Source organism: Caretta caretta, chromosome 16 (genome assembly GCF_965140235.1).
Source record: "Caretta caretta isolate rCarCar2 chromosome 16, rCarCar1.hap1, whole genome shotgun sequence".
In the NCBI taxonomy this organism is placed as follows: domain Eukaryota; kingdom Metazoa; phylum Chordata; order Testudines; family Cheloniidae; genus Caretta; species Caretta caretta.
Window position 1 is genome coordinate 1,531,003 of NC_134221.1, and position 23,470 is coordinate 1,554,472.

Sequence of the window (23,470 nt, forward strand, 5' to 3'; positions counted from 1 at the left end):
GAGTCAAGGAAAGGGATAGTGATTGGGAGACAATAATAAGACACAGCAAAGAGTCCTGTGGCACCTTATAGTCTAACAGCTGTATTGGAGCATAAGCTTTCGTGGGTGAATACCCACTTCGTCAGATGCATAATAAGACAGTGGTGGTAATGATTCACCTGCAGCACACTGCAAGCAGCACATAGCTCTGTGGCTGCACAAGATAGTTTGCCCAGGAAGGGTGTGTCCAACTGGACATTTGCCTCTGGTCACGTTCAGCATGGACTTGGCCAATTTAGAAAGAGCTGACAGACGTCTGTGTACCCATGTCCCATGCTGAGTGTGAGACGTGGAATCCTGGTGGCTCTGCCAGGTGTCCAAGTCTCTCCCCGTCCTCTGTCTGTGAGACTCTAGGGGAGCGAAGACTGATTCTCTGCCTGCCTGAAATGATACACTCCACGCCATGGAAAGCATCCCTTGCTACCATGGTGACAGATGTCTACCGACCGGGGTAATAAATAACTAAATGAAATATCTGCCATCGTGAGGCCTCCCATAACAGTTCCCACTGGGATCACCATCTTGTTCCCATAGATCCTCTGTGGGTGAATATTAGCAAAATTTCAATATATTTCCATATAATTTTCTCTTGTCCCGATGGCCTCCCCTTTGGCTTTCCCTTCAAAATAAACCCAGCTACTGTCATTGTTGTCAGACGTCACCAGTGTGGTGCTCTGCTCTGTTCAATGTTGACAACAGTCGGCTGCGTGCATGTGTTTCCTCTGTGTGCTGCCCCAGCTCTGTAGATCTCTGACACAGCAGACCCCAAGAGAACCCCCAATGACCACAGAGTCTGATAAGGTACGAAGGCACCCAGCCAGGTTTATTGTCAAAAGAAGCATAGTAATAGTTCCCCGCAGACTCTATAGGACATACTACGAATATGTGCCCCTGACAATGACCAGCTGAGTCAGTGGCGGGACTCTCCACTGCCCCCTAGGCCAGACAAAGACACCATTCAGGGATGTATTCTTATACACAGATACAAACAAGTTACACATCACTCCTGACGCATCGAGGTACAGCCCCTCTGCATGTTGGGGTGCTGCCTCTCTCCTGGTACATGTTGGTTCAAACAAACAAGTCTATCCATCATATTGTCCTTTTGACCCTGTCTTTTAGGATGGTTCAGCCTGTTCCTCATTATTTCTGTGGAATGTGTTTGTCCCGGACTGTTCTGGTGGCATCCTGGTCCATGTTTATTCTATTAGTGCTTGATACCCTTTAGATATGTGTATACGTCCAATTAGCAGCCTTCTTCTTGCTAACTTTTGTGAGCAGGGCCTGCCTCTGGGTCACAGCTTAACTTTGCTTTATGTTAACAAAGTCTTGACCATTCCTTCGGTTCAGGCCTCAGGCCTCATACCAGACCTCTGATACCAACGGTTTATGTTTCAGGGCCTCATCTTACTACAGTCGTTATCATTATCTGTCATGTGGGTTCTGATGGATTTAGTCAGCACAATCTGTTTCATACCTGGAGTTCCTTGTACAATATTTCAAACCTTCTGCCCCTGCCTCGCTCCGCAAATGCTCTGAGACCCTCACAAGACAATATCCCTGCCCTTCGGCTTTCAGCTGAGTGGCTTGGTTGTGGGGGCAGGGGAAGGTCTGAGTTCAACCCTTCTCTTCACTGTGTATGAGGGTTGCCCTAGATGCATTTTTCTTCAGGCCGCGCTGTATTTGAGACAAGGTAGCTGGAAGCTGGCAAACCTTTGCCAGCTCTTTCCATGGTACCAAGCCCGGTGACAGCTGTATTTCGGCTCCCAGCTGTTAACCTCTATGAGGGATCATTTGCTGCCTTTACTTCGGGGGGCTGCCTGGGCCAAGCCACTTTGGCCGCTGCCCCTTCCATTAATGCTTACGCAAGGCACCACCTTGGCAAGGGCAGCACAAACGCACCCACGCCAGCCCACCCCTAATGGCCAGTTCCCCGGGCTAAGGAGTCCGGGGTCCCAGTGGAAGGGGAAGTTCAGCCTCTGCTGAAGCAGCCAGCTAGTGCCGGTTACAGCGGTCGTTTTGCATTGATTTGAGGGTAAAGTCCAAATTAGCAGGGCAGGGCAGGGCCCGGGGCTCAGGGCCAGGGATCAGAATGGACTGCTCATCTGTATGTCTCCAAAATATCCAGTTGCAAAAATAAGCCTCAAATGTAAAAACAGAGGCTGACCCATGAATGGCCAGAGGGGAACATTGCCTGTGAGGGATAATGATAATCCCCAGCCGTTCTACAGCATCAATTGATCTCAAAGCACTTTACAAAGCAGGTCAGAATCATGATCCCCATTTTGCAGATAGGGAACCCGCGCTTTCTGTTAAACAGCAATGATCCCCAGTGGCCACTTCCAACCAACCCTTTGAACTGCCCTTCTACTTTTCTGCATGTGTGTGTGTGTGCAGGTGACTTTTAAAATGAGCATCGATTTGAGACGCTACATCCCTGCCATTCTGGTGGCGCTGGCTGTGTCTTCATCCATCGTCTTCATTCTCAGCCTGGTGAGGATCCAGAATGTTTCCTTACCTCCTAACAACAAGGTGAGTCCCTGAGCTACAGAATACAGAGGCCAGTAGCATTGTATGGGTGCTTGTAAGTTTCAGTGTTTACCAAAAATTTTATAAGTTAATATTTTTAGCAACAAGCAAGAGTGCATGCCATAGCTTTGCAGGTATAGACTTCCCAACCTCCCTGCATACTGAAGAAAAACTGAAATACAGGCAGAACTCACATGTGTTTGAAAAATACAACAGATCACACAAGAAATTGCAGAGTTATTGTTACTGCTATTGGAACGAAAGGCCCCAGTCAGCATCAGGGCTTCATTGTGCTAGGCACTGTACAAACTTCCAATCAAAGACCGCTGTTTGGCCCAGCTGGGCAGAAGAGAACATAATTTTGTGCCTTTACAAATTAAGGACCCATCCCAGTGACTACACTGCCCACGTTACAGCGTGGCCACACAGAGCTGTGACACGGGCAGTGGCTCCCGGCGACGGGGCACTGTCTACACTGGTGCTTTTCAGGGCTGAAACTTTTGTCGCTCGGGGGTTCTTTCACGCCGCTGAACGACTGAAGTTTTAGCTCTGAAAGTGGCAGTGTAGACACAGCCTAAGTCTCCTTATTTCTGGCCGCCACATCCCATAAACATACAGCTTAACGTACATCTAAACTGGGACTTTCTGAGAGCTCAGGTGCCCAGCCCCTGTTGACTTTCAAGATTTGGCCACCTAAGTCCCTTACATCTCTCTGGAAATCCCAGCCTAAAGACTTTCCGAATGTTACTTTTTCATGTAAACAGTTGTCATCGTTGCCATAGAGATGTTATATAACCATGAGTGGGAGGGGAAGTGGTCCCTGAGATAGCAAATGGGAGATCAGGTGGCCTGTGTGATTATGAATTGGAGGAGGTGTCCCTGAGATAGGAGTCCAGAGGGGCCAGTTGTGGCTCACCACGAGGAGGGCGGGGGAAAGAAGAAGAAAATCCATAATTCCAAATCAGTTAATCTCTTGTGGTACCACATATACTAAAATGCTTGCCTCATACTCCTATGGATCTGGCATGGTGTCACATAAAGGCAGCGTTAAGGTTGTGTGGGTACCCTAAATGTGCAGTTTCATAGCTTAACATATTTTGATTTCTTTTAAGTGTAACCTTAACTCTGAACTTCCCAGGTTTATAATGCTTGGATTTGGGAATACTTTCACAATCCTTGTGATGTATTTTACCCTAAATTACTCATATGAACTCTCAACCTTAACTCTGTCTTAGCATAGTTTTTGTCTGGGAGTCTCTAGTATGTTGTGACCCATGCTTTGAAAATTTCTGAGAAACCTCTGTCCTATAGCAAAGTCCTGTAACACATCAGAGCCTCTGTAGATGCCACAGACATAGAATTGCACAGATCTGAGTTTGTGATGTTGAAAATGCTGCATGATGGAATGGTTGGTGCAGTCACAGAGTGAAAGATGGATTGCTGAGAAGAAATTCTGGATTCTGGTCTCAGTGAACATATGGGTGTTCTCAATGAGCACTGCAGTGACTGACCTTCCCTCAACCCCAGACATGTACAGAGCTGAGCACATGGAGGCGGTGGGGGGGGAGGGAGAGATTACACCGTCGTAGCCTGCATTCTGCGGGGGTGAGCTCTTCAGGCCTAGGGCTGTCAATATGGCATCTTTGAACCACACTGACAAACATTAAACCAACAAAGAAAATAAACGATCAATAAAACCGCAACAAAGAAAATGCAGTTGCTCCGATGGTGTAAAATAGCATCAGTTTGTGGACTGCAGGGGCAGGGCTGGAAACTGGTCGACTTCAGTGGCATTGTACATTAGCTGAGGCAGCATGCTCTAGGGACCTGCCTGTTTCTACTTTACCTTCAACTAAAGCATAGGTTTTAAGGTTTTTAAGGCCCAGCTTGACAAAGCCCTGGCGGGGATGATTTAGTGGGGGTTGGTCCTGCTTTCAGCAGGGGGTGGGACTAGATGACCTCCTGAGGTCCCTTCCAACCCTGATATTCTATTATTCTATGACATCAGAGGGCCCATTCAGCTAAGGAGAAGAAGCACATGCCTCTAACTCTCACTGACCTATTCAGTCTCTGAGCAAACATTAGTGCAGGGAGGATGGAAGGGTCCAGTTTCTGCTCTAGTTTACCTGACCCATGAGGTCTTGGTTATGCCTTCCAGTATGGGATGGTGTTCGACGCGGGCTCATCCCACACCTCTCTGTTCGTCTACCAGTGGACATCTGACAAAACGAATGACACTGGAGTGGTCAGCCAGATGTTATCCTGTAATGTCCAAGGTCAGTATGCCTGCCCTGCTGTGAGGGAAACACCCTGGGCTCAGGGCTCCCCTGAGATTTCTTATGCAGCAGGACAGCTGGGTGGTGGAAATATTGGATGAAGTGTAAGAGTTTGGTGAACAAGTCTCTTCCACAGAAGACGATCGTGCCCTACTGACACTGGGAAGCACAGTGGTTACAGCAAGAGTTGCTGCAGCTAGGTTGCCTGAAATCAAGATTCCTGTTTCCAGTTGCTCTCTGGCACCATGCACCGCCTCTGGGCACAGCAAACCAACCTGACCTTGGGCTTTGGGGGACTTTTCAGTGCAGCATCCAAAATCTCAGCACTTCGGGGTGCACCACAGCTAGCCACAGGTGTCTATCTACACAGGCAACTCAGCCACAGAGGTGACACTGCATGGAGAGATAAGTCCACAACGCTTATCCCTCACCCCTCGTCTGGATTCACTTATAATGGGACAGACAACAGAACCCACCTCTAGTGACCCTTCATTTATTGTGAGTGGAAGCCCAGGGTGGTTTCATGGCATCTGCACAGGTTTTCACTCCTCTTATAGTGATGGGACACACCACCACAGGCAAGGAACACTGTGACAACCCCCTTGGAATGCAGGAATTATCACTGAGTTCTGCATTCCAAGAGGGTAATCACCTCCCTTTCCTTCTCTGCTCTGACTGAGCAGGGGATAGGAACATTGCCACTACCCATGACGGAAGAGATAGGGAGGAATCCCTGGCTTCCAGTCTTGCTCCTCACTGGGAATGAAGATATGGCTCTCCAGAGTCTCCCCCCGAACCTGCCAGCACTCACTGCAACAACTGTGGTGAAAGAGCCCTGCCAGCTCTTATGTTCATGGCGCACACACACAGAGCAGGTAAAATGTTCTTCCTGGAAGGTTACAATGTAACTAGGGCTGTCGATTAGCTACAGTTAACTCAAGAGATTAACTCAAAAAAATTAACCATGATTTAAAAAATTAATCGCAATTAATCTCAGTTTTAATTGCATTGTTAAACAATAGAATACCAATTGAAATTTATTAAATATTTTGGATGTTTTTCTACATTTTCATATACATTGTATTCTGTGTTGTAATTGAAATCAAAGTGTATATTGTTTTTTATTACAAATATTTGCACTGTAAAATGATAAACAAAAGAAATAGTATTTTTCAATTCACCTTATACATGTACTGTAGTGCAATCTCTTTGTCATGAAAGTGCAATTTACAAATGTAGATTTTTTTGTTACATAACTGCACTCAAAAACAAAACAATATAAAACTTCAGAGCCTACAAGTCCACTCAGTCCTACTTCTTGTTCAGCCAATCACTAAGACTAATAAAGTTGTTTACATTTACAGGAGATAATGCTGCCCTCTTCTTATTTACAATGTCACCAGAAAGTGAGAACAGACATTTGCACTTTTGTAGCTGGCATTGCAAGGTATTTACATGCCAGAGATGCTAAACGATCATATGGCCCTTCATGCTTCGGCCACTATTCCAGAGGACATACTTCCATGCTGATGACGCTCATTAAAAAAATAATGCATTAATTAAATTTGTGACTGAACTCCTTGGAGGAAAATTATATGTCCCCTGCTCTGTTTTACTCTCATTCTGCCATATATTTCATGTTATAGCATTCTCGGATGATGACCCAGCACATGTTCATTTTAAGAACACTTTCACTGTAGATTTGACAAAATGCAAAGAAGGTACCAATGTGAGATTTCTAACCAAACCAAGGTTTAAGAATCTGAAGTGCCTTCCAAAATCTAAGAGAGATGAGGTGTGGAGCATGCTTTCAGAAGTCTTAAAAGAACAACACTCCTATGCGGAAACTACAGAACGCAAACCACCAAAAGAGAAAATCAACCTTCTGCTGATGGGATCTGACTCAGATGATGAAAATGAACATGCATTGGTCTGCACTGCTTTGGATTGTTATTGAGCAGAACCTGTCATCAGCATGGACGCATATCCACTGGAATGGTGGTTGAAGCACAAAGGGACATATGAATCTTTAACACATCTAACACCTAAATATCTTGTGACATCAGCTACAACAGTGCCATGAGAACACCTGCAAATGTAAACAAACTTGTTTGTCTTAGCAATTGGGTGAATAAGAAGTAGGACTGAGTGGACTTGCAGGCTCTAAAATTTTACATTGTTTTATTTTTGAATGCAGTTTTTTTGTACATAATTCTACATTTGTAAGTTCAACTTTCATGATAAAGAGATTGCACCACAGAACTTGTATTAGGTGAATTGAAAAATACTATTTCTTTTGGGGTTTTTTATAGTGCAAATATTTGTAATAAAAAATAAACATAAAGTGAGCACTATACACTTTTTATTCTGTGTTGTAATTGAAACCAATGTATTTGAAAATGTAGAAAACATCCAAAAATATTTAAATAAATGGTATTCTATTATTGTTTAACAGTGCGCTTAATCATGTAATTAATCACGATTAATTTTTTTAATCGCTTGACAGCCCAAAAAGTAATACTACTTTATTTCTTAGAATTCAGAACAATAACACACAAGAACCCCAGAACAATAGAGAATAAAGCAGCCTGTTCCCTAAGGCAAACACATCTCACTCCACCTCGCTGTAGGCTGGGTGTTTGCAGACAGACTGCTGAAGAGTCAGATTGCACACTTCCTTACAGAGCTTCTGACCTGCAAGCACCACCAGTAAAACCCCAGAGGACTCCAAGTGATCACGTACAATTACAAAACAGCTTTCAGTGCACCGCTCCACCAACCCCCTGGGCAACATGGCATGAGATCTTGTACCAGAATGTAAGTGGTAGAGCAAGGCTCATCAGCTGCTGTAGGGCTTTTCCCACTTCCCTGCAGGAGGGACTCTCGCTGTGCAATAATTTCTCAGGTTAAATGAGATCTCCCTGATGTCAGTTTTTGAGTGGTGCTAGGAAGGGAGTTTGAGTCAAGAAGAAATCCCAGGCTTCCCGTTAGCAGGCAGGGCTGGGCCCTGGAGTCTTTGCTTGCTCACCTGTTGCTAAACTTATCCCGCATTATTTTGGGGAGCTTGAAACACTCCAGTATCTCTGCTTTTTTTTTCTGGGCCTGTTTCCTCTTTTGGTCTCCATGAACAAATGGCTGCAATGGGGGCAAATTAATGCAGATGCCTCTGCTGAGCGGGGACTCTGTGGCCTGTATCTCTGCAGCAAGCTTCCTATGTAGGAGTTTTGACCACAGGTTTGGGTACTGTGCTGGCATGGTGAGAAGCACTCAAAGGTTACAGGTGGCCCCTGCAGCACAGAACTATGCCATAAGGGCACAATATGGCCCCCTGTGATCTTACCTCCCGGTAGAGGGAAGCCAGGGCTAGTCTGTAACGCAAATAAAGAGGATTCATTATTGAAGCTTCTGGACACAAGCAGACCCTGTGATTCTGCTTGGCTGCCTGGCTTCCAGAATAACCCAGCCTGTGCTGCCAAGTGCCAGGGGGTCCCTGTCTTCTGGCCTGGAGTGAGAGACTGCCCACTGCAGCACACCCTGCATGCCACCTGGCTCCTTCCACCTAATGATCATGCTTCAGGAGGCAAAGCAGAGAGTTAAGTGACGTGGTTACTGAGGGATTCACAGCAGGTTACCCATCACACTCCCATGAGGTACCAGGCTTCAGCCCTTACATCCTCTCATTGAACCCTGCCCCATCCCCAGTCACTCTTATCGACATAACTGTGTTCCAGGACCTGGCATATCAAGCTACGCCAGTGACCCTCCCAAAGCTGGTGAGTCCCTCCGGAGCTGTCTAGAGGATGCCCTGAAGGTCATTCCTGATGAGAGGCAGAGGGAGGTACCAGTTTACCTTGGAGCTACAGCAGGCATGAGGCTGCTGAGGTAATAACACAGCAACTCCTGGGTAAACAAAAGGCTCTGTGGTGACACGACACCCCCACCCAGTATGGCTAGAACAAGCTCAGCACTCACAAGCACCCTTAGCTCCCGTTCTGGCACCTAAAAAAGAGACCAGATCCTCAGCAGAGCTCAGCTCACTGGGTGCATGCTGGGTGCTGAGCTCTCCAGAAAACTTGGCCCTGACTGGGGATGCTGAGCCCTTGGGCCTCTGGCCCTGGACGTGGCAGCGGGAGGGAGACATTCACTGTTAATGATTTTTAAGTGGAAAGCAGTTGGGATACCAGCCATCAACATGGAGTCTCCCTCACTGGACAGACCCCAGGTAGTGGTGGCAGTGAGGGTCAGGTGGGCTCGAGGATTTTGTGGAACCTTAACTTTGAATTGTTACTTTCAAAGCATCATCCTGAATTTGGAATGACATACATGGCCCCCCATACCATACTGTGTGAGCACTGCACAATCTTTAATGTATTTATCCTCACGAGGCAGGGACATGCTATTACCTGCATTGTACAGATGGGAACTGAGCCCAGAGCAACTAAGTGACGTGCCCAAAGTCACACAGGACTGCTGCTGTGGTGGAACAGGAAAATGAACAGAGGTCTCCTAAGTCAAAGGCTAGCTCCCTAACCACTCCCATAGTCTTTTATAACCACAAAGTTACAATGTGTTTACTAAAAAGAAAAGGAGTACTTGTGGCACCTTAGAGACTAACCAATTTATTTGAGCATGAGCTTTCGTGAGCTACAGCTCACTTCATCAGATGCATACCGTGGAAACTGCAGCAAACTTTATATATACACAGAGAATATGAAACAATACCTCCTCCCACCCCACTGTCCTGCTGGTAATAGCTTATCTAAAGTGATCAACAGGTGGGCCATTTCCAGCACAAATCCAGGTTTTCTCACCCTCCACCCCCCCACACAAATTCACTCTCCTGCTGGTGCTAGCCCATCCAAAGTGACAACTCTTTACATAATCAAGTCGGGCTATTTCCTGCATAAATCCAGGTTTTCTCACATCCCCCACACCCCCATACACACACAAACTCACTCTCCTGCTGGTAATAGCTCATCTAAACTGACCACTCTCCAAGTTTAAATCCAAGTTAAACCAGAACATCTGGGGGGGGGGGTAGGAAAAAACAAGAGGAAACAGGCTACCTTGCATAATGACTTAGCCACTCCCAGTCTCTATTTAAGCCTAAATTAATAGTATCCAATTTGCAAATGAATTCCAATTCAGCAGTTTCTCGCTGGAGTCTGGATTTGAAATTTTTTTGTTTTAAGATAGCGACCTTCATGTCTGTGATTGCGTGACCAGAGAGATTGAAGTGTTCTCCGACTGGTTTATGAATGTTATAATTCTTGACATCTGATTTGTGTCCATTTATTCTTTTACGTAGAGACTGTCCAGTTTGACCAATGTACATGGCAGAGGGGCATTGCTGGCACATGATGGCATATATCACATTGCTGGATGTGCAGGTGAACGAGCCTCTGATAGTGTGGCTGATGTTATTAGGCCCTGTGATGGTGTCCCCTGAATAGATATGTGGGCACAATTGGCAACGGGCTTTGTTGCAAGGATAAGTTCCTGGGTTAATGGTTCTGTTGTGTGGTATGTGGTTGTTGGTGAGTATTTGCTTCAGGTTGCGGGGCTGTCTGTAGGCAAGGACTGGCCTGTCTCCCAAGACTTGTGAGAGTGTTGGGTCATCCTTTAGGATAGGTTGTAGATCCTTAATAATGCGTTGGAGGGGTTTTAGTTGGGGGCTGAAGGTGACGGCTAGTGGCGTTCTGTTATTTTCTTTGTTAGGCCTGTCCTGTAGTAGGTAACTTCTGGGAACTCTTCTGGCTCTATCAATCTGTTTCTTTACTTCTGCAGGTGGGTATTGTAGTTGTAAGAAAGCTTGACAGAGATCTTGTAGGTGTTTGTCTCTGTCTGAGGGGTTGGAGCAAATGCGGTTGTATCGCAGAGCTTGGCTGTAGACGATGGATCGTGTGGTGTGGTCAGGGTGAAAGCTGGAGGCATGCAGGTAGGAATAGCGGTCAGTAGGTTTCCGGTATAGGGTGGTGTTTATGTGGCCATTGTTTATTAGCACTGTAGTGTCCAGGAAGTGGATCTCTTGTGTGGACTGGACCAGGCTGAGGTTGGTGATGGGATGGAAATTGTTGAAATCATGGTGGAATTCCTCAAGGGCTTCTTTTCCATGGGTCCAGATGATGAAGATGTCATCAATATAGCGCAAGTAGAGTAGGGGCGTTAGGGGACGAGAGCTGAGGAAGCGTTGTTCTAAATCAGCCATAAAAATGTTGGCATACTGTGGGGCCATGCGGGTACCCATAGCAGTGCCGCTGATCTGAAGGTATACATTGTCCCCAAATGTGAAATAGTTATGGGTAAGGACAAAGTCACAAAGTTCAGCCAGCAGGTTAGCCGTGACATTATCGGGGATAGTGTTCTTGACGGCTTGTAGTCCATCTTTGTGTGGAATGTTGGTGTAGAGGGCTTCTACATCCATAGTAGCCAGGATGGTGTTATCAGGAAGATCACCGATGGATTGAAGTTTCCTCAGGAAGTCAGTGGTGTCTCGAAGGTAGCTGGGAGTGCTGGTAGCGTAGGGCCTGAGGAGGGAGTCTACATAGCCAGACAATCCTGCTGTCAGGGTGCCAATGCCTGAGATGATGGGGCGCCCAGGATTTCCAGGTTTATGGATCTTGGGTAGTAGATAGAATATCCCAGGTCGGGGTTCCAGGGGTGTGTCTGTGCGGATTTGATCTTGTGCTTTTTCAGGAAGTTTCTTGAGCAAATGCTGTAGTTGCTTTTGGTAACTCTCAGTGAGATCATAGGGTAATGGCTTGTAGAAACTCGTGTTGGAGAGCTGCCGAGCAGCCTCTTGTTCATATTCCGACCTATTCATGATGACAACAGCACCTCCTTTGTCAGCCTTTTTGATTATGATGCCAGAGTTGTTTCTGAGGCTGTGGATGGCATTGCGTTCCGCATGGCTGAGGTTATGGGGCAAGTGATGCTGCTTTTCCACAATTTCAGCCCGTGCACGTCGGCGGAAGCACTCTATGTAGAAGTCCAGTCTTGCCTACAGACAGCCCCGCAACCTGAAGCAAATACTCACCAACAACCACATACCACACAACAGAACCACTAACCCAGGAACTTATCCTTGCAACAAAGCCCGTTGCCAATTGTGCCCACATATCTATTCAGGGGACACCATCACAGGGCCTAATAACATCAGCCACACTATCAGAGGCTCGTTCACCTGCACATCCACCAATGTGATATATGCCATCATGTGCCAGCAATGCCCCTCTGCCATGTATATCGGTCAAACTCGACAGTCTCTACGTAAAAGAATAAATGGACACAAATCAGATGTCAAGAATTATAACATTCATAAACCAGTCGGAGAACACTTCAATCTCTCTGGTCACGCAATCACAGACATGAAGGTCGCTATCTTAAAACAAAAAAATTTCAAATCCAGACTCCAGCGAGAAACTGCTGAATTGGAATTCATTTGCAAATTGGATACTATTAATTTAGGCTTAAATAGAGACTGGGAGTGGCTAAGTCATTATGCAAGGTAGCCTGTTTCCTCTTGTTTTTTCCTACCCCCCCCCCCAGATGTTCTGGTTTAACTTGGATTTAAACTTGGAGAGTGGTCAGTTTAGATGAGCTATTACCAGCAGGAGAGTGAGTTTGTGTGTGTATGGGGGTGTGGGGGATGTGAGAAAACCTGGATTTATGCAGGAAATAGCCCGACTTGATTATGTAAAGAGTTGTCACTTTGGATGGGCTAGCACCAGCAGGAGAGTGAATTTGTGTGGGGGGGTGGAGGGTGAGAAAACCTGGATTTGTGCTGGAAATGGCCCACCTGTTGATCACTTTAGATAAGCTATTACCAGCAGGACAGTGGGGTGGGAGGAGGTATTGTTTCATATTCTCTGTGTGTATATAATGTCTGCTGCAGTTTCCACGGTATGCATCCGATGAAGTGAGCTGTAGCTCACGAAAGCTCATGCTCAAATAAATTGGTTAGTCTCTAAGGTTCCACAAGTACTCCTTTTCTTTTTGCGAATACAGACTAACACGGCTGTTCCTCTGAAATGTGTTTACTGTATTTAAAGATTTTGTCTGGGAATAGACGGTGTAATTATAGCTTTTAATGAGTTCCCCCTCAGATGGACAGCACCCTAGCAATAGTCCTGTGGTTCTCTATGGTACTTTCTTTGTCCATTACTTTGTCACAAAATTTAAGTTCAAAATGGGGAACAAGTGTCTGCTGCTGTGAGGCACCTTGGTTTAGCTCTGACACTTCATGGACAATTTAGCGAAGCTGATAACTTACACGTTTTTAAATCCAGACTGCATGTGTCTCTAAAAGATATGACCTAGGAAGCTTTTCAGGAAAGTTCTATGTCCTGTGGTATAGCAGGTTAGACTATAACTATAGGTTGAAGTTTTAAATCATGATTTGAGGACTTCCGTAACTCAGCCAGGGGTTAGGGATCTATCACAAGAGTGGGTTGGTGAGGTTCTGTGGCCTGTGATGTGCAGGTGTTATACCAATAAAATAAAAACCAACAGGATCTTATTAAAGGGGAAAAGGCAAAATACCACATTTATTGTGAATACAGAAAGAATCATAGTAAGCAGCTAGTTATAGCGATAACATTCCATTCAATTTCATATTTATTCACACATTCATTCATACACACACACACAGGTTTTGCAAGGTTGTTATCATAGTTACCAGCCTTAGAATTGCTCATGCCAAGGCACTGGCCAGGTGGCCTGGACACGAGGAGGGAGCAGGGCCTCGTCAGATGCTCATCTGATGCTCCTGGAAGTTGGTTTGCAGAATCAGACCCCAAAGTTCTCACTTTCTAGAGTCCATTTTTATAGGAATTTCTTCCTATGACAGTCTATGGGAATTGCTTCATCATGCTTTTGCTGAATCAATCAGCAGATGACACATTCCTGACGGCTCCGTGCTGCCAGATGTTATCTTGTTCTTTGGTTCTCCCATTCTTGTGGCTGTTGGGTGGATTCCAGTCTGCCCTCCGGGGGTCCTCTGGTTATTTCCACTTGTCACCTTCTTCAGCCGATGGACACTGGATTCTTAGGCTGGCACCTCCCTGATCATTCAGTTGTTATCCACACCAAGCATCCATTCACATACATCCTGTATCTCTATTTTAATCACAATTGTTAACAAAGCGAGATGAATACAACAAAAGGGCGGGGAGTCTCTGGGTGTTGTTTCTGTTGTTGCAGAGTATTGCTTTGAGTCTGTGTGAGTAGGTGTTGTTACAAAGAATTGTTTTGAGAACAGACTCTGTCTTAGAATGTACTAACACAATTAGCAGCTTGCAAGTTTCACACAGAGAGGGAGAGAAACAGTATCAAAAACCAAGAGACCTCTTAATTAGTAATACCCTGGAATTTAAACTATGGGGAATCAAACTCATTTGTGATTTTAATACAGAACTTTAATATGATCCAACATAATCCCCCTTTTGACACTAAGATTTATAATCGTCAGTGTCACTTTCTATGTAGCCTATTCAAGAGAAGGTACTGTGAGGCAATTTGAGTTTGTGATTCCAATTCATCCCACATACATGATCCTAGTGATGTATCTTTACTACAAGGTTCTGGGGCATCAGGCAAGGTGAGGCACACCCACTTTAGAGGAGTCCATTCGGTACAACCTCTAGTGTCCAATAGCTTCCCTCCCTCCCCAGCCCACTGGCTTGAGGTCCAGGTAGCCAGAAGGATCCCATGTGTAATATGGGGAGTAGGCTAACCTTCAATCCCTTTGCCTCCAGGGACTGTTGGTGTGCAATTTTGACAACAATTTCTCCCATTAACAAGTCTGGTTTTACAATACTGGAAACATATTGCATCCATTCATATTGATAAGTGTCAAACAATGATCTCTTTCTTTGTTTTAACAAATGCATCAAACACTTAATATTTCCCAATATGACCCAGAACATTTTGTGTTCCAAAGTAGCTAGGGCAAGTATCCGCATTTCAGTGCATCCCATAGCTATGGCTGTGTAGTTTCCTATTTCTAAATTTTTTCTTATGCATAAGCCATGTGGTAGTATTAAGCCATTGCCAAAGATTCCATCAGCCTTTTAGGTTACCCAGACCAATTTGGACCAAGTCTACATTGGCATGTACTTGTTTTTGTATCAGGCTGTCCTGTAGCTGGGACAGAGAGCTTAATTTATTTTTAATTACCTGCAGGTCTGCTGTATTTTATTTATTTATTTATTTTTTAAACACACAACAGTGCTAGCAACAAGACAAGACAAAACATAGAACACAAAACACAATTTCTATTGTGACAGCAGATTCATGGCATTGGGTTGCTCTTCAACTGGCATCAGCTTTTCCAGATTTTCTGAAAGACAAAAGAACATGTTTCTACCCCTTTTTGGGGTGGCAGATTATTGCTTAAAATACTTCTTTTACAAATAGCCTTGCTGATTACAGGCAAAACAGAGGAATTACCCCCATATTTTCCTGTTTTTTTCTATAGGCAGGCCAGTTTTCAATGGCTTTTATCTTTTAAGGGTTATGGGGAAATTATCCCACTGTTTAGTCATTAAATCCCTGAGGTGGGGTACCTCAGTTTCCCTTCTTATACAGCAGACCAAGTTTATAATGTTTTTCCTGCTGTGTTAAGCTTTAAGTTTATTTACAGGTAATAGCTGAGACGCATCATTACCATATGACCTTAAAGGGTTTTTCCAAAAATCATTCACACTATATCTTGTTACAGGGGTACTTTTTATCATTACATGTATTAAAATTCTCTTGTGATCCCATGCCTTTTATGTAGACAGTTTGTTTGCTGACCAGGTGTGTCCTTTATCTGCAGCTCCTTTGTGCTACTAGTTCTTTCCTTCCTTTATCGTTTAGGTCATTTGCATTTTCACAGCCTCTTCCTGCTTTTGGATTTAAAGCCCTCAGCAGCTCAGAGACCCTCTCTTAAAAGGGACACAATAAACTTTCACCAGAGTTTTGATCACTTTTAACTTCTGCTTCCAAAACACACAGCAATCTGAAAAAGAAATCCCAACCTATTGTGGCTCCCTTTGGAGCCCGAATAGCATTTTAATTAAGTAGCATGGTATGTTTGCATTTCTTTTGCCCCTTCTACAATATACCCTGCACATGTTCTGGGGCAAATGCACATTCCTTCCATCAAAAAAAGAAAAGGAGTACTTGTGGCACCTTAGAGACTAACCAATTTATTTGAGCATGAGCTTTCGTGCATCGTTTAACTTCTAGAACATTATCCAGATCCATTTTTACGTTAGGTGTCATTATTTCTTTTTTTGCTTACAGAGTTTTCATGTACCTTTATCAAAGTGACAGTCTGATTACTCAGAGCCATTTTAAGACTCAGTGTTTCTAACATTGCTTCTTTTTGTTTTGTGCACCTCACCTCTGCTGTTGCTTCAGAGGGGCACTGTCTTTTTTATTATTATTTTTTTACTACAGCTCTCATCTGCTACTTTGTTACAAAAACAAAGAAACAAACAAAAACCAAACAAACAAACAAAAAGAATCCAGAATTTTTTTTTTTATTCTCCGGATTTTGACTGCCCTGCTGCAGCCACAACTTAAAAACATTTTAAATTTTGTAAACCATTGAGCTACCTTTTAAGGGTAAAATGCCAAATCCCAAAGCTAAACAACACTAATCACCTGTGTCTAGCAAAAAGGTCTGTCAGTTTTGCAACTTTGAATTAAAGAGTCAAATGGATTTTTAGTGGCATTATTTAAAACAAAACAAAACCATTTCATATTTATTCACACATTCATTCATACATACACACACACACACAGGTTCTGCAAGGTTGTTATCATAGTTACCAGCCAAACTTTACATATTTACACACACACACACACAGATACATACACATTTTCTTTTCCTTAACATCCCTTCCACACTGCTCTGTTTTTACATCGTTCATTCCCTTTATACATTTGAGGCAGTTAAGTTCCAATAGAACCCCCTTATGTTCTTTTAGCAAATTTGACTAATTGTCCAGTCAAATGATTTTAATCAGATAGTTTATTTTTGCCTGGCTAATTTACAGACATTCCTTTGGAAAAGGGCCCATTTTTCCTTCAGAATTGCTGCAAAGAAACCAAGAATGCTCTTTCTCTAATACTTTTCCTTTTTAATATTTTCACAAAGTTTAGCTGCTTAATTCCCTCCAGCCTCTGCAGAGTTAACTTTTTCTCTTTGTAATTCTGCCTGGGGGTGCTGTACATAGGACCTTCTCCCCCTTCACTCGCTGTAATGGCTGCTACCTGTTTAGAGGGAAAGCCCAATTTTTGTCTCAGACTCTTAATTAGTGATTCACAACTACTATGATTTGCAGGTGCTCAGCCCTGCTTCAAGGTTAATTTCTTTACCATACCTTGGAGCACATGATTCTCTCTTTCAATTTTCTCAAAAAGAAAAGGCGTACTTGTGGCACCTTAGCGACTAACCAATTTATTTGAGCATGAGCTTTCGTGAGCTACAGCTCACTTCATCGGATGCATACTGTGGAAAGTATAGAAGATCTTTCCACAGTATGCATCTCTAAGGTGCCACAAGTCCTCCTTTTCTTTTTGCGAATACAGACTAACACGGCTGTTACTCTGAAACCTGTCAATTTTCTCAGAGGCTTCAGCTTGGTCTGCCAGGAATCTTTCTCTCTGTTTGCATTCCTGGAGTGCTTCTTTCACTATTTTCAGCTGACTCTGGGTATTTGTAGCCAGCACCTTCCAATTGTCTGCTCCCTTTTCCGTTTGTGCCTTTTCCTCTTTACATGAAGACAAGCGGAGGGAAGAATCCTTACATGCCTCCCACAACAACCAAATTGCTGCTGCATCTCTTTTGGCAGCACCAGAAGGTTTGTATATGAGGATATACTGAGCCAATCTATCCTCTAGGTCTGAAATAGTGCAGACATCGGCTAGGGCTTGTTTAGTCCAAAGACTGTGCCCAAATTTTTGAAGGATTTGTTTAAAAGGTGTAATTTCTTTAACAAAAGGTGAGGTTGGAGTTCCTTCTGACTCCATTCCTCCCTCTGGTACTGGCTTACCCTGTTTTCTTTTAAACATCTTAACATGGATATTTCAATCTCTTTGTCACTCCTGGTATTACTTAGCAAGTGACACAGCCTAGATTCTGAAATTGTAGCTTATCAAATTTCCTCGTCACACCTGGCACAGGTCAGCGAGTGACACAGCCTAGATTCTCTGAACCTGCTCCTCCTTATTCCACCGAGTAGCTTAGCCTGGCCCTTAGGCCTTCTTGCTGCCCCTGATACCTCAGTGAGCAATAGGACTTAGGTTTAGTAATCGTAGCTTAATCTATGCATTTTTCCCCTGCTACCTTCCCGGAGGCCAGCAGGTCTGGTTAACCTAATAGAAATGCCTAGCTCAATAGAGCTGGCGGTGTGCACACCAATATTTACAATAACTGAGGCTTTTTACCAGTATTCCCCCTTTTGCAATTCTCCACCAAAATGTTATACCAATAAAATAAAAACCAACAGGAACTTATAAAAGGGGAAAAGGCAAAATACCACATTTATTGTGAATACAGAAAGAATCATAGTAAGCAGTTAGTTATAGCGATAACATTCCATTCCATTTCATTTCATATTTATTCACACATTCATTCATACACACACACACACACACACACACACACACACACAGAGGTTCTACAAGGTTATTATCATAGTTACCAGCCTTAGAGTTGCTTATGCCAAGCCACTGGCCAGGTGGCCTGGACACGAGGAGGGAGCAGGGCCTCGTCAGATGCTCATCTGATGCTCCTGGAAGTTGGTTTGCAGAATCAGACCCCAAAGTTCTCACTTTCTAGAGTCCATTTTTATAGGAATTTCTTCCTATGACAGTCTATGGGAATTGCTTCTGAATCAATCAGCAGATGGCACATTCCTGACGGCTCCGTGCTGCCAGATGTTATCTTGTTCTTTGGTTCTCCCATTCTTGTGGCTGTTGGGTGGATTCCAGTCTGCCCTCCGGGGGTCCTCTGGTTATTTCCACTTGTCACCTTCTTCAGCCGATGGACACTGGATTCTTAGGCTGGCACCTCCCTGATCATTCAGTTGTTATCCACACCAAGCATTCATCCACATACATCCTGTATCTCTATTTTAATCACAATTGTTAACAAAGCGAGATGAATACAACAAAAGGGCGGGGAGTCTCTGGGTGTTGTTTCTGTTGTTACAGAGTATTGCTTTGAGTCTCTCTCTGTGTGAGTAGTTGTTGTTACAAAGAATTGCTTTGAGAACAGACTCTGTCTTAGAATGTACTAACACAATTAGCAGCTTGCAAGTTTCACACAGAGAGGGAGAGACACAGTACCAAAAACCAAGAGAGCTCTTAATTAGTAATACCCTGGAATTTAAACTATGGGGAATCAAACTCATTTGTGATTTTAATACAGAACTTCTTTAATATGATCCAGCACAGGAGGTCCAACTAGATGAGCACAATGGTCCCTTCTGGCCTTGGCATTCATGAATTTCCCATCACTTGGAGTCTTTAAACCAAGGTGCATGTCTTCCAGAAGAGACACTCTAGTTCCGCTGCAAGTTCCTGGGCCTGATGCAGGAATTCCAGGCCCTGTGCTCTGCAGGAGGTCACACGAGAGCGTAATGATTCCTTCTGGTCTTAAAATCTATGAATCTATGAAATACTTAAAGCAAATAAAGACAGATGCTATGAAACAATTATACAGAACCTGGGGTGAAGTTCCATGAAAGGAGAGCAGTGTTATTTTTACCTTGCTTTTATCTACGTCAGGAGTGGGCAAACTTTTTGGCTCGAGGGCCACATCAGGGGTGCAAAACTGTATGGAGGGCCAGGTAGGGAAGGCTGTGCCTCCCCAAACAGCCTGGCCCCTGCCCCCATCTGCCCCCTGACTGCCCCCCTCAGAACCTCCAACCCATTCAATCCCCCCTGCTCCTTGTCCCCTGACCGCCCCCTCCTGGGACCCCTGCCCCTAACCACCCCCCAGGATCCCGCCCCCCAGGATCCCACCCCCCATCCAACCCCCCCCACTCCCTGACCACCCCACCCCATCCAACCGCTCCCTGCTCCCTGTCCCCTGACTGCCCCCCAGATCCTCCTGCCCCTTATCCAACCCCCCTGCTCCCTGCCCCCTTATCATGCCTCTCAGAGCAGCAGGAGCTCGCAGCTATGCCACCGCATTCCCCAGCAGGAGAGGTGGGCCAGAGCTCCGGCGGCGCAGCAAACTGAGGCTGCGGGGGAGGGGAGACAGCAGGGGAGGGGCCGGGGGCGAGCCTCCCCTACCGGGAGCTCAAGGGCCAGGCAGGACGGTTCCGCGGGCCAGATGTGGCCCATGGGCCGTAGTTTACCCACCTCTGATCTACATGATTCTAAATCAAGACAAAAATGCAGTTTGGGTTCAGTTAACAGAAAGAGGCACGAAAACCCACCAGTCTCCTGCGGTGTGGAATGTTTGCTGCAGAAATCCAACGTCTGTGAAATAGGATTTCCTGGCATTGTCTCACTGCTGTGACTTTGCACACCCTTTAGCATGAAAAACAAATCAGCTGCAGACCTGGTCCTGAATGAAGTTGCTAAGAGTATACAACAGTATCCTGTGAATTTCCATGGGGCTCGGATCATTACAGGGGCAGAGGAAGGCGCCTATGGCTGGATCACCATCAACTATCTGCTGGACTCCTTCACCAAGGTGTGGCTAGTGGGAAATGGAAACACCCATCTCTGCTATTGTTATTATTTTAGATTCTTAAATGCGTAAATTAATTCAGGCTTATGAAAGGTACTGGATTGACAGCAGCCCACAATGATAATGCCCAGGAAGGACTGGATAGAAACTATCTAACTTTGCATGGAGGCTACGGCACCAAGCAGCCGTCAGATGGTAACAACTTTCAGACTCGTTACTGCTAGTAACATAGGGGTGAAAGGTTCCTTATCCCATTACAGTATCAATCCCCAAGCCTGCCAGCTCCCTGTATTCCAGCATGATGTAATATCATTCTCAGAGGATGTATCATTTAAAAACCCCATGACCAATAAGCTATTGACACCTCAGTACAGCAATTATCCCAGAGACAGTATCAGATGACACAGACACAAACAAACCTGCCATTTTTAAGCCTACAGATGAAAGAGAAGCAAAAATTATAAATAAGTTTCCCTGGTAAACACAAAAAGGAAATCAAGGGTCACTCCTGGGTGAAACCAGATCAAATTTCAGTTCCAAATGTTTTCAGAGGCTATATTTTCAGATTCTGTAGGCAGGTGACTTTTGCAGTGCAGTTAACCCCTTCTGTTTTATTCTATTTGATTCAATTCAATTTGATTTTATACTGGTTCTTATACAGCCCGCATCCCATAGGAATAACTCAAGACTGGAGCTGTCTCTCCATGTGATCCCTGTTTTGTCTTGGCAGTATTCTCCCAGACAACGTGACTGGATCCATCCTCAATCAGCCAAGATCCTGGGTGCACTGGACCTTGGAGGAGCATCGACCCAAATCAGCTTTATCCCCATTGGTCCAATTACCGACCAGACAAAAGCCTCTAAGTTCATGCTCTATGGGTTTAACTACACTATCTACACACACAGCTATCTCTGCTATGGACAGAATCAGGCGCTGAAGCAGCTGATCCTGAAAATAACAGAAGTGAGAGAACATTTGGTGGCAGTTTGACTCTACCCTCATTCTATCAATGGGATTTTGTTTCTATTAAATGCAAATGGGAGCGCACGGAGAGGCATCAGAGGGGATTTAGCACCTGCAGCAGGCTCCATGGGGGTGCGGGGTGAGGAGCAGCATCTGGTATAAAGCAGGCCTGTGGAGGGGAGCAGGAGTTTGAAGCGGGGAAATTTTTCAAGGTCTCTCTGGGAGGCAAGGAGAGAAGCAGGGGCTTGGCTGATGGAGGCCTTGTAAGGCAGGAACAGTGGGGAGAACAGGAAGGTTCTAAGTTGACTGATGCTGCCCTTCTGAGATGTGCAAGGGAGGAGGAGGAGATGCCATCTCCAGAGGTTGCAGAAATACCTACGGGCTGTGGGGACCCTGAGCTAGAGCCAGGGCGGGGGGCTTGTCAAGGCGGAAGACACTGCCAGGGTTCAGGGACTCTAGCATTGTCTACCATTCAGCCTCCTGCTTGAAAGGGATTCAGTGGGGATCACACTCACCTTAGAGGCCACATGGCCATGAGGGTTTGTGCGTGATGCCGAAGGACCTGAATTGCACTTTGCCAGATGAGCTGGGGAGGCTGCTGGGTCTCCGAGGCTTGGCAACACCTGTAGCCTCCAAGAGCCCCTGCACTCTTCTCCCATGCAGCTCAGTGTGCATCCAGAGCCGCAAGAGGCTTGCATGAGAGGAAAAGCAGGGGGCTGCAGGTGCACAGATAGGTCTGGGTCTGACAAAGCCAACAATACATCTGATGATGATACAACTCCATAGTAAGAAGCCCCAGCAGCTGGGCCAGTGGCCTTGAAAGGAAAATCTCTCACTGAGCTGCCTGCCAGTCCTGTCTGACTCCCAGTATGTTCCTATCCCTAGCTGGGATGCCCCATCAGGTTTAATGAGGGCAGGGGATAGGAATGAGTCTTCACTCTACGAATGACCATGTGATTTCACTGTTCCCAGAACATGATGGTCCAGGGCTCTGTTAATCACCCTTGCTACCCTGAAGGATACCAGGAAACCATCAAAGCAGCTTCCATTCACAGCATCCCCTGCACGGCCTCTCATCTGCAGACCCTGTCCCAAGCCTCCTGGAACGCCACGCTGGTGGGCACAGGGAATGCCACTGAGTGCCGTATGGCCATCAAACAGATCTTCAACTTCACGGCATGTGGCCAGAGTCAGTCCTGCACATTCGATGGGATCTACCAGCCCCCGGTCAACGGGGAGTTCTTTGTAAGGCAAATCCTCTCTGACCCCTCTTCTGAACAATCTCTAAACCCTTGTTCTCTTTGAGTGCCCCTTTGTGCCCCTTCAGAGAGGCTGAGTGTGCCTCCCTCACAGCCCCTAATTGCCCAGGACTGAGCTGGAGCCCCAAACTCAGATGCAGCAAACCCAAACCAGCCCTTTCAGACAACTGTGCATGGCTGACCAGGGTGAGAAGTGCATCTCACCACACCCAGGAGCATTTCAGGCTGGCTGCTGCCCTGAGCAAAGGGAATGCAGCTTCTTATGTGCCAGCACAGAGAGGGAACGTGTATTGCAAAACAGAAATCATAGCGCTTTTGAGAATGGAGTGGTGACCTGGCCCAGGGTGACCCTTCACTTGCAGTGGTAGGTAAATGGAAGGGAGAGGAACTTTCCAGGGAAAATTTCAACTTTGTGTTGAAAACCCCAGGGTTGGTTTTTTGGGGATGGGTGTTTGTTTGTTTGTTTTGAGATTTGTTGATCACAATGACGTCTTATTTCAGTTTGTGGAAGCAAATTTAAATATTTCATTTGGCTTGGTCAACATTAAACGACATCCTCTGGAGCTGCTGCTTTGACATGCAAATTATAGTTCGGGTGTCTCATGCCCCATTCTCCTGTCGGGGCTGGACTCTCTGTCTGGACTCTCATTTCCCATCCCATTGTCTCCCCATTCTTGCTGGTGCATCATGGGAGTCCCATGGAGGT

The 23,470-nt window shown here is 45.3% G+C and overlaps 1 protein-coding gene across 4 annotated transcripts in view; it reads left to right on the forward strand.

The window, feature by feature from the left end:
- LOC125623618 (ectonucleoside triphosphate diphosphohydrolase 8) overlaps positions 1 to 23,470 on the forward strand; it is a 93,360-nt gene that overhangs the window by 52,718 nt on the left and 17,172 nt on the right. For 2 of the 4 annotated variants that reach the window (XM_048823253.2, XM_048823252.2), the window contains 6 exons: positions 2,437 to 2,571; positions 4,727 to 4,844; positions 8,576 to 8,726; positions 20,385 to 20,544; positions 21,272 to 21,505; positions 22,478 to 22,750. In XM_048823253.2, coding sequence (XP_048679210.2) covers positions 2,449 to 2,571; positions 4,727 to 4,844; positions 8,576 to 8,726; positions 20,385 to 20,544; positions 21,272 to 21,505; positions 22,478 to 22,750 — 1,059 coding nt within the window. In that variant the 5' untranslated portion in view covers positions 2,437 to 2,448. The remainder of the gene's footprint in view (positions 1 to 2,436; positions 2,572 to 4,726; positions 4,845 to 8,575; positions 8,727 to 20,384; positions 20,545 to 21,271; positions 21,506 to 22,477; positions 22,751 to 23,470) is intronic. The other 2 variants (XM_075120501.1, XM_048823256.2) reach the window with 2 other exon arrangements.